General features: G+C 45.7%; 1 protein-coding gene across 1 annotated transcript in view; it reads left to right on the forward strand.

The window, feature by feature from the left end:
• grid2 (glutamate receptor, ionotropic, delta 2) overlaps positions 1-12500 on the forward strand; it is a 320181-nt gene that overhangs the window by 185932 nt on the left and 121749 nt on the right. Inside the window, exon 4 of the mRNA XM_076270599.1 lies at positions 2158-2363. Within this exon, the coding sequence (XP_076126714.1) occupies positions 2158-2363 (206 nt within the window). The remainder of the gene's footprint in view (positions 1-2157; positions 2364-12500) is intronic.

Here is a 12500-nt window from a genome sequence, read left to right on the forward strand (position 1 = left end):
AGGCGAGGCTGCCATAAGACCCCTCTACAGCAGCGCCTCCCCGTGGGTCCTCATCATGGGAGCCGCAGGGCAGATGGAGGTGATGATGGCTGTGCCGTAGACAATGATACATAAGATCCCCACCGCCGCGCGCACACACACACACACACACACACACACACACACACACACACACACACACACACACACACACACACACACACACAACACACCAATATGCTCTCTATCAGTCTGTACACACCATACAGTACACTATAGAGTATAGAGCCGCCACCCATTCCTCCCCCTGTCCGCCCCCCACTATGACACTCTCCTTTCCCTGCTCTCCTCTCCTCTCCTCTCTCTTGCCCTATCCTCTTTCCTCTCCTCTCCTCTCCTCTCTTATCCTCTCCTTTCCTCTCCCTGCTCTCCTCTCCTCTCTCCTCTCTCTTGTCCTCTCCTCTCTCCTCTCCTCTCCTCTCCTCCTCTCTCTTGTCCTCTCCTCTCCTCCTCTCTCTTGTCCTCTCCTCTCCTCTCTCTTGTCCTCTCCTCTCCTCTCTCTTGCCCTATCCTCTTTCCTCTCCTCTCCTCTCCTCTCTTATCCTCTCCTTTCCTCTCCCTGCTCTCCTCTCCTCTCTCCTCTCTCTTGTCCTCTCCTCTCTCCTCTCCTCTCCTCCTCTCTCTTGTCCTCTCCTCTCCTCCTCTCTCTTGTCCTCTCCTCTCCTCTCTCTTGTCCTCTCCTCTCCTCTCTCTTGCCCTATCCTCTTTCCTCTCCTCTCCTCTCCTCTCTTATCCTCTCCTTTCCTCTCCCTGCTCTCCTCTCCTCTCTCCTCTCTCTTGTCCTCTCCTCTCTCCTCTCCTCTCCTCCTCTCTCTTGTCCTCTCCTCTCCTCCTCTCTCTTGTCCTCTCCTCTCCTCTCTCTTGCCCTCTCCTCTCCTCTCTCTTGCCCTATCCTCTTTCCTCTCTCTTGTCCTCTCCTCTCCTCCCTGCTCAGCACAGCTCCACTGGCAGCTCCTCAGTGAGGGTTGCTAGGGGCACTGACCCATCTAATTAATCCTAGTGGGGAATGAAACGAGTAGAAAAAATATATATCACTCCAGTTACTCTAGTCTCTCTCTCTCCCTCTCTCTTTCTTTCTCTCGCCCCCTCTCCCTCTCTTTCGCTCTCTCTCGCTGTCTTCAACCCTCCACCCACACATCCACACGCACGAAGACTCCCACGGTGGCTTAATGCCACCCGAGCCTCGTCTGTCTGTGTGTGTGTGTGTGGGTGTGTGTGTGTGTGTGTGTGTGTATGCGGCGTGTGTGTATGCGTGTGCGTATGCGTGTGTGTGAATGTGTCTGTGGTGCTAGGGACTCTGAGCTTCCCTTCCATCCTCCACCCGCTCCGTTTGCAGACGGGGTTTGATGTCAGGACAGCCATAGTGGCTCAGGGGAGAGGCTGCGGAGTGCAGAAGCGCCGAGTGAAGCTCGCTCTCTGTTCCTCGCTCCCGGTTCCTCGCTCTCTGTTCCTCGCTCCCGGTTCCTCACGCCCGGTTCCTCGCTCCCTGTTCCCCGCTCCCTGCCAGTGATTCATGTTTTATTTACCTACCTTCCAGGATGGCGCCCCGCCACACCGCACCGACACCGGTGCTGACAAATGTACTACACCCACTCTCACTCAGCTTCGCGGCAGGCGAGAAATACTAATGTGTCGTCATGGCACTATCTAGCCACCAACAACCCTCCCCAGCCCCCCCAAGCCCCCCCCCCCCCCCCCCCCCCCCCCCCCCCACACACACACACACACACACACACATACACACACACACACACACACACACACACAATCCCCCCAGTTGGATGACTATTAACAACACGAACTTCATCACCCCTGGACACTGTGGACTTAATTGATGGCTGGGAGAGTGGGTCGTTAAGCTCGTTTATAGCTCATACTATTTTAAGTGTGGGGTTTATGTTTATGTTTCAGTTAGCCAGGTGACACTGAGTTGATTGGCTGTGGTTGTGCACAGAAATCATCATCTCATCAGTACATTAGAAGGTGGCCGTTAGCTTGATGAAAGATGAAAGGCTTTCTAATTGTGCTGTTTTCATGTGTGTGTGTGTCTGTGTGTGTGTGTGTGTGTGTGTGTGTGTGTGTGTGTGTGTGTGTGTGTGTGTGTGTGTGTGTGTTCAGATATCCGCGGGATCGAGGACTTCCTGGACCAGTCGTCGCAGCAGGGCATGGACGTGTCTCTGCAGAAGGTGGAGGCCAACATCAACATGATGATCACCAGCATGTTCCGCACCATGCGCATGGAGGAGCTGCACCGCTACCGGGACACGCTGCGCCGCGCCGTGCTCTTCATGAGCCCCGCCACCGCCAAGGCCTTCATCACCGAGGTACGGACGCAGGGCACGCCACACACACACACACACACACACACACACACACACACACACACACACGTACCCACAGGCAGGAATGTGGTTTGCCAAGTAGTGTTTGTGAGTCCACTGCTGCCAAGAATAACACATGCCAGACTTGCAGCATACATGTTACACATAGGACATGTGTTCACACACAGACACAGATACACACACAGATACACACACACACACACACACACACACACACACACACACACACACAGACAGTGGTTTATGGTGCCATGGGATGATGTTTATGGCTCCTACATCTGCCAAGGATTTTGTATACACATCATACAGAAACATGCACACACACACACACACACACACACACACACACACACACACACACACACACACACACACACACACACACATACAAAACAGGGAACAGAGGCACCCGAGCAAACACACACATGTGTATAACTTGCCAAGTTGTGTTCTTTGCACTCACCTCTTGCAAGGCTATCATGACAGACGTTACTAAATATATAGATGAACACACACGCACAGACACACACACACACACACACACACACACACACACACACACACACACACACACACACACACACACACACACACACTGATGCACTCACTGGGACATGCTGCTGTGCAACGCTCTTACCTCTGCCAAGGTTCATCATAGATTTACTGGACCCTCCACCCCCTCTACCCCACCAATTGCGCACACACACACACACACACGCACACACACACACACACACACACACACACACATACACACACACACACACACACACACACACACACACACACACACACACACACACACGCACACACACGCACACACACACAGTCTCTCACACACTCCTTCACTCGCTTACGCATGCACACATAGACAGACACATTTCTATGTGAATACTAATGAGCAATTTTCACACCATCCATTCATTTAAACCAGTCACTCTCACACCTGCCCACCTCTCAGTGTTCACCTTCATCACAGAGGCGTGCTGTAATTGAGCTCCATGATTTATTTTCCTTTAATAACATTAGCTCCCACAGTTGCTTAAGTCTGAATCGCCTGTGTAAGTATGTGGTAAATTATATTATGTGTGAGTGTGTGTGTGTGTGTGTGTGTGTGTGTGTGTGTGTGTGTTTACTGTATATGTTGCATTTTGGCTGGATAACGATGCACACGGCGCTCCCCAAAGCACCTTGACCTTCTACATAAACAACTGACGTTGCAATATGTTATTTTCTATCCCTCTGAGGTCCGCATCACTATTTTATCCTATCATGTGTCATAATTGACACATCGAAGGGGAGGAGCTTTAAGACTATTTCAAAACTGTAATTGATAGCAACCTCTTGGAATTATACCAAGGAATATTGCTTAATCTTGTGAGGAATTCTCATTTTCTTTTAATTAAAGATATCCTCAGAAAAAGGGCAATCAAAATCCAATTTTAGCCTGGCTCAAAATGGGAGCAGTCCATCAAAGGCGACTGATGTTGGCTGAGAGGAGTGTCACTGCTGGGTAGGGTCAGGGTGGTGACCTTGGCTCTTGCTCTTCTCTTCCATTGCCATAATATCAGTCCTGTCCGAGCAGCCTCCAGACTGAGATATCTCAGAGACGTGCCACACTTTCTAATTGTTTAGCCACAGTGCGATGCCGGTGGGTTTGATAAATGCAAATGCTCTCGGAGAAGAGCATTGTTTATTCATGAACTAGTCAGCAGTTTGTCCCTAATGGCACTGCAGAATTGGATGGCTTTGGATCAAATTGCCTGATGTTAACCTCCATGCTTATGCGTGCGTTTGAAGAATACAGATGGCACAATACCTTTCACTAATATGAGGGTAAACGAGTATGTGTGTGTGAGAGAGAGAGAGAGAGAGTTGTTTTCTGGGCTAGTTTCTTCTTCTGTTTTTTTTCTTTCCTAGACTCGTTTGAGTTTTCACTCCCACACAGCGAGAAGGGTCATTAAACATCTGTCAGCTCTACAAGACGGTAAATGTGCATTCTTCTAGCGGGACGCGTCAAACCCGGCAGACACTTCAGGATGCGGCGTGTGCACGGAGCATAAATGCATAAAAAAGCAGCTTATTCGATTATCTGGGTTATTTAATTCACTCATTTGTCTTCTGGTTATCAAGCGGATGGGTGGTGGAGAATGAGTATAGGTAGTGGATCAGGCTGTTCACCTCATCACACTCAAGCAGGTTATGTTCGGTGAACCACCAGCTGCCATTTCTAATCCTTTTGTAGTAGGCATTAGTGTTTGCTATTAATGTGTTCTAAAACGGTATGGAGAGAATGTTTAGGTATTTGTTATATTATCTCAGTCTTTTTCAGTTTATTCCATCCATTCCAAGGCCCATCACCATTTTGTCACAGATATTTAATGCTTTGGAATAAATAAGCAGGATTCTTACCCTTTGAGAAGGAATTTGTCAAAACAGAGATATATTTTGTGGTGCAGTTTTAGCCATTTTCTTTCAGAGCCTAAAATGCACCCTGCTACTTGTGAATGTAGCTTTTTTGTCATGTTTTTTTAAGTCCCAACGCATGCCAGTGGTGAGTAAATGCTGTGTCTTTCCCGAGTTAATTATTTGTTGCCTTGACAGATATTCATCACTCCACTGATGCCACACTGCATAGTAATTTGAGGAAAATGCATGCTTGCACCCAAAAGTTTCTCCCTAAAAAGTCTTGTCTGTTTGTTCATGGATAAATGGTTTGGTTTTAATAGCATTGATAAGCTTAAACATTTTACGGGGTATTTTGTAGTTTTATTGTTATGATAAAAATCATATTTACAGTACTTGGAAAGCACAAGCGAGGCCTGCTAAAAAGTCTAGCTGTGAAGCTTATACTGTAGTCAAAGGTATTTTATGAAATCATACTTTTATATAGCTTATGGTGCAATATAAAACACTGGCAAACACCATTTTGGAGCTTAGACACATGTTAGCTGGAGTTTGGATTGGATGCACTGGTAATGGGTTGTTTATACTGAGATGTGTGAATTCTGAGGTCATTTTTTGCCCGTTGCTCATGCAGCTGTCTGAGGCGCTCGTCAAGCTGCTTGTCAGTGTTTACTAAACCTTCTCATTCTGAAGGTAAGTTGCTGGCAGAGGCAAATCCAGTATCTCATGTATACAGATTTAGACAGTGCCTTGCCAATTTTTCTCATTTGCAGGCTTTTAATGTTAAGAACACGTTCTACAAATCAACCGTACTCTGTAATGCATTTAGATGTTCAGAGTGTGGACAGATGAAGCCCAGAAAATCTCTAGAGCCGGATGAGAGTTTAGAAAGAAAGAGAGAGAGAAATTGAGAGTGGGATTGAGAGAGAAAGAGAAAGAGAGAGAGAAAGTGACTTAGAGACAGCAGTATGAGAGAAAGAGAGAGGAGATTGAGTGATTTGAGAGAGTGACGTGATGAGAGAACTAGAGAACCAAGACACACAGAGAAAGAAAGATAGGCAGTGAAACAGAGAGAGGTAGAGAGGGAGATAGGAAGACAGATGGGAGAGAAAGCAAGGAAGGAAATAAGAAGGAATGAAAGAGAAACAGACTTAGAGAGGTTCAGAGAGGTCAAAAAAATGAAAGAGAGAGAGGAATAGAGAGAGAACGAATCAGCACGGGTCTGCGGCAGCACAGAGGGAGGCTGTGCTAGCGTGTGAGGGAAGTCTGCGGAGAGTGTGAAACGGAGGGCCGGGGTCAGCAGACAGTGTGAGGTCAGCGCGGCGGTGAGAGAAGGTGCTGGAACTTGTGAAGTGGAGCAGAACACCAACAGCATTTCCTTGTGGCATACAGGCGTAGGAATCCTCTCAGCGTGTCAAACACGCCTGCAGCCACAACATTGACAGATGTCCGTCACAAGCCAGCTGACAGACTGGCAGAAGTGTTGGCATGATATTCAAACATAGCATACATGCTTAAAAGTAGGACAAGACACATTTAGACACACACATATGCATATGTTACATTACATTACATTTTGCTGATGCATTTTTAGCCAAAGCGACTAACAACATGGTAAACAGTTTAAGTTTTAGAGCAATTCTCAACAATTTTAGGACAATTTAAAAAACATTAGAGTACAGTAAGAATAAGTGAATCAGTGAGTGCTGTTTTTAACAGTTACGTGTCAGTTTAAGACGGCTGGTGAGTGCTAGGATCAGCAAGACTTGTTGTAAGTGTTGCTACAGTATGAGAGGAGATGTTCTCTAAAGAGCACTTCAAGAGTTTTTTTGAAAATGGAGAGGGATGTCCCTGCCCTTGTAGGAACTGGCAGTGTGTTCCACCAATGAGGAACAACAGATGATGTTAACAACAGATACAGATACATATAGGCTACATATAGTACATGCACATGTATATATACAGTATATAGGCTTTATGTATAGTTAAGAACAAAATTATTCATACCCCTGGCAAATATTGATTTAATGTTGATTTTCTCTTGACCAATATGTTTGTTCTGACTGAAAATGACACTGCTTCATGCCAATAGGTTGTAAGACAATGTGGTAGAAACATGGAATCAAAAAAATAAGCGTTTTCATCTTTTTTAATATTTTTATGAAAAATGGTGTGTCCACAATTATTCATACCCTTTTAAAATAATCACTGGAAACTTTTTTATTTGCAATCAAAGCTCTCAAAATGGTTCTTATAATACATACCAAGCCGCTCCATGTCTCCACAATGATTGTAGACCGCACCTTTTTATCTGCAATCCGGGTTTTGAGGCAGGAACGATTATTTGCCATCACTCTGGCCTTGTACTCACTTTTTTGACGGATTGAGGTCTGGAGTCTCTAGGCTGGGCCACTGTAAAATATGACATTGTTCTCTGTTAACCATTTCTTGACTTGTTTGGCTGTATGTTTTGGATCATTGTATGGTTTAATGGTCCAATGATGCCTATTGGGGCAGGTCTCTGCACACTGCCTGATCTTTTCCTCCAGAATCTCAATGAAGCCTATTGCTTTAGTGTTACTGTTTAGTAACCACATTCTACCACATTGTCTTACAACCTTTTGGCATGTGGTAGTGCCATTTTCAGTAAAAACAAACATATTGATAAAGAGAAAATCAACATTGAATCAATATTTGCCAGGGGTATGAATAATTTTGTTCTTAACTGTATGTACTGTATAAAATATCAAAGAAGTGAATGGAGGTAGAAGCAGTTCTATTGAATGTGGACGATTGATGTCCTTCTCGAGCTGTCATGTAAAGGGTCTGCTATTTCTTTTCTTGATGGTGTCTTTTAGAGCTGGGTGCAGTTGTGTGTTGCTGGCAGGCAGTGTGTTGAGGTACACACACACACACACACACACACACACACACACACACACACAGCTATTTCCCATCAGGCCTCCTTTCTGTCCATGAATCAGAGCTACCCACCTTGACAGGCAGCCAGGCAGGCTGGTCACTTCAGCTCAAGGTAACCACGTGTGTGACGGATGGCACTGTCTGTGGGCTCGCCCTCTGCAGCAAAACGCCACCCCACCACCACTGCCACTCCACCCCACGCCCTCATTTACTCTCTCTCTCTCTCTCTCTCTCTCTCTCTCTCTCTCTCTCTCTCTCTCTCTCTCTCTCTCTCTCTCTCTCTCTCTCTCTCGCGCACTTCATCTCATCCTATATCTCTTTCTGTCTCTCACACACTCTCTCGCTCTCACCTCTGCCTTGCTCCTACAAGTCCCCCTCACACAGTCTTCCTTCTCTCTCTCTCTTTCCATCTGTCTTTTCTTCTTCCTCTTGGACTCTGTCCTGTCCTTTTCACTCCACTCCAAGGTCACTGAGTGCCAAGAGTCCAAGGCAAACACAGCAGGGTGAGCACCTCATCAGTGACGCCTGGCTCCCTTAGAGCTTTGATTGCACCCGGGCAAAAAATACCAGCAGATGTAGCAGTGTGTGTGTGTCTGTGTCTGTGTCTGCGGGCGGGTGCGTATGTAATTGTGGTTGTGTGTGGTTGTGTATGTGTTTCTGTGTTTGGGTTTCTGTGTTTGGGTTTCACATGCATAAAAAACAACACTGACCAATGATATAAAAGCTGAACACTGGAACATGGGGCCCTATCATGACATTCTGAAGTGCATCGTCACTCGTCAAAAGTCTATTCAAATTTAGTAGGATGTCCAGTTCACATTGGGAGGGGTTTCGTTCTCAAAAGTGGAGCGCATGGCGTAACAAGGTGTTCCTAGGTCTTTTAATTAGTCATATGGGTGTGTTTGGGGCGTAACATCATTTTAAACCAATGAGAATGACATCTGTCATTCCCTTTAACGGCGCAACGCGCGATATGTCAAATAAATGCATCAGTATTTTGGCATTCAATTGCGCATTTGAAGGAGGCTGCTTGCAAGACCGTATGGAATAGTCATTCTTAAACCATGCTTTACTAAAATCTAGCATAGCCTTCACGCATTTGCACTCGTCTATTATTTGAACTCATTGGCAAAGTGAAACTAACTTCACCAAGGAGTCAGTCAACGACAAGACAGTTATATGCAGTTACTTTCACTATTGACTGACAATGGGTTACCATCGAAAACATAGGCTGGAAAAAGCAACACTTACCCTAATGACTGAATAAAACAACATTTATCCTGCAGAGGAGTTGCTTATATCTCGTGACAGTGCGTCTTCAGCTGTGCTCCATACGTGTCTCTCGCCTCTCCCCTAATCACTTTTAACCGTCATTACCAATTTGCAAATGATGGTGAATAACTACTCATTATGAGATGTACAGTATTTCGTAATATCTTTATTCTAATTATGTTTCCCATTGTAATCGTGCAATTTGTAATGCTTTGCATGGACGTGCGCTGGTGTGCGTTCATGAATGATAGAAGGATGGTGCGTGCACCTGCCAATATGACTGTTGACATGCGCTCTTAAAATAGCATATGAACAACTCGCCATTGACTTCTGACCAGGTTTAGGTGGTGTATGATAGCGATTTTTAGACAACGCGCTAGGTCCCTCCCTAGGTTGTTAATTGCCACACCCCTGGGCGCAATGCTTAAAAAATAAACGTGCAAAATACCGAATTCAACTTTCCGCGGGTGAATAACGAGTATTACGCCATGCGCTGGTGGCCCAAAATACAGCCCATGAGGTTATTTGGATAGGTTCCAGTAACTTTTAAGGTCGACTGCTCAACCTCTTTGACTTCTGCTCTGCATAATAGTGAAAGCGAGATGAGTCCTTTGTGCCCCTGAATACACACACACACACACACACACACACACACACACACACACACAAAACAGTGAACCGAGGCACCCGAGCCCATCTCCAAACGTAGTGAAGAGGGTGCCGATTATGCATTTTGTTTTATTCTATTTCACGTAGTCAGGCTGTACTGTACTTCCATATTTTCTATATTATGCGCTGTGCCTGTGAGAGGGGCAGCGGGTAAGTGAAGGGGACAGCTGAGCACTGAGTGCACTTTAATCTCCTCTCCACTGATGGACGCGCTCTCCAAGAAACTTTTCTGCTGCTCAAACAATTTCTCCCCTGTGAGATGGCAAGGAAGAAATGCAGGTCTGTTATTTACTTATTTATTTATTTTGAATGGGGACCTTTAAAATATGGTATAGTGGAGTTTTTTTTATTATTATTATTTATTTGCTACAGTCTCGCTGTCAGTACTCTCAACTGTAAACTAAACCTAATTATATGTCATCCACATGGTGGGAGAAGTTTCTCTGAGACAATGTGGAGGAAGAGAAACTATCAATTGATAGTGAAAGACAGACAAGCAAGGTTGCGACATCACCTCCTCGGTTTTCTCTTAGCACTGTGAAATTTCTCTCTCTCTCTCAGAAATGTCTCTCATTCCTGTAATTGTCCATCAGGCAAGCGTGTGGATATCTCCTCATCACATGCATTCCTCATGTAAAGACTCCCAACCGCGCAACAGTCTCGGCGCTATCCGTCTACCGATTGGTCCACAGATCGATCAGAGATTGAAAGATGTGGGTCGTGTCGTGTAATCAAACGATGGCAGGTTGTTTTCTCAATGCCTTAGAGAAACTGGTCCTCAAGGAGGTGGTGTGGTACAGTAACATGCTGCCCATCCCTCTGCTTGGGTGAGCTCCTCCACATAGAGGAAGCCAGGGACATGATGTAGCAGACTTACAGGACACACAAAGAGAAGTCCTGTTCACACACACACACACACACACACACACACACACACACACAACTGCAAAATAACATTACAGTTATATCGCTTTTCGAGGTACTCAAATCACTCTAAAGAGAAGGGGGTGGTTTCACTGCAACCACCACCAATCACACACACTCACGCACACATGCGCACACACACACACACACACACACACACACACACACACACACACACACACACACACACACTGCACACACATTAGCATCTCAAGCTCACGTGCCACAAGATGGATTAGTTGCAGCTTACAATTCCACCATGACACTCCACTTCCTTGGTGACAAACTTGGCATGACATGGACAATTAGCGTTCACCACTGCCACACACTTTCTCCTGTTTTCAATTTCAAATTCCAGTCCGTCCTTGCCGGCGTTTTCAATTCAAAATCCTTTTTCAGGGCGCAAAAAAATAGCTTTTATTTTTTTGTTGTCATATGCTGACGTAAACAGACAATGTCTCAGCAAGAGCTGATTTGTGTTTTATGGGCGGAGAAAGAGAATTGAATAAAAAAAAGCCTTTTGGCAAATGGACAATAAAACGTACAGTGGCTTTTAGATTAGAGGCAGCCAGTGGATAAAGAATGGAATTGCACTGGGTGCTATATTGAAATGTGTTTTTTGTGTCTCCCCCCATTCATGCACTTCACTTAAATGGAACTTCGGCGTGTAAGATGTATTGAATGTGAAATTGGAAATGTCTTGCGGGAGGGGAGGGGTTGAGGGAGCAAGTGCTCATTGCATGGTAACTGCATTAATTCCTGTTATTTGGGCTGCCTTGATACAGATTAAAACACAGGCAGTTTTTCCGCAAGTCTGCTGGCAATGGAGGCCATGGTGGGTTTTTTTTTGCATGAACCATCATGAATTTTCTGACTGCTAGGTATTGTTTAAGGTATCTGCAATTGCAATAACTGCAATGAATGTTTTTGGCCAGTATGCTTCTTGTATAGCCTCTTGTAAAGGCATAGCGTGCAACTCTTTCTTTGTGCGAGCATGGGTTTCAATGTCATTCAGTCAGTGGAAACGCATTGTATGTTCACTTTCATATCTTGCATTCAATCAGAGGATCTATTTGCTTCTGAAAATGGTGGGGCAAGTGAGTCTTACACATACACTATCCTCTTTGAAACTTCACCAAAGGAAGAAATGGGCTTCTACAGTAATTTGAAAGTCACATTGGATTTTGTTTTGGCTTTTCATTATGTTGGCCTTTACGATTTTCTGTGTCTGAATGTGTGTGTGTGTGTCTGTGTCTGTGTGTGTGTGTCTGTGTCTGTGTGTGTGTGTGTGTGTGTGTGTGTGTGTGTGTCTGTGTCTCTGTGTGTGTGTGTGTGTGTGTGTGTGTGTGTGTGTGTGTGTGTGTGCATCTGCACACGCACATGCATTTATTCATTATTATTTCTCAATTTCCCCCTGTAGCCTGGGCTTGGTGAATAGTGACACAGACGTGGCACTGGCTGATAAGACCCCAGTGTGTGTGTGGATTACGCCGCTAATCCCTCCACCAGTACGCTCCTCTGTTACGCATGCACACACACACATACACACACACACACTCATACACTCATACACACACACACACACACACTCTGACAGGGTCACACACGAGGTCACACCGACACTGTCATCGGCCCGCGAGTTTGGAGGAGCGCGGCTGGAGATGCGAACGGCACATCGCCCGTCCTCGGGGTCGACAGTGCCGGCAGAAGCGGATTTTAGAGATGCGGGGAGAAGCTTCGTCACGCTTGTGGGCTAGAGGGGCAGAGAATGATGCAGAGTTGAAGGGTCTTTTTTATTTTGGTCGTGTAACAGCGTTTGAGAGAGACAGTGGAACTCTCTGTGAGGCATCTGATAGTGTCTGTAAGGGAAGAGCTTAGACAGTGGTTACCAGTGCGAGCAAGCATGCAAGAATAAAATCTGTCCTG

The sequence above is a fragment of the Alosa pseudoharengus genome, unplaced genomic scaffold, assembly GCF_046254945.1.
Source record: "Alosa pseudoharengus isolate Yale_2024_CS ecotype anadromous, Long Island Sound unplaced genomic scaffold, YU_APseudo_1.1 YU_APseudo_1.1_scf_6, whole genome shotgun sequence".
NCBI lineage: Eukaryota > Metazoa > Chordata > Actinopteri > Clupeiformes > Clupeidae > Alosa > Alosa pseudoharengus.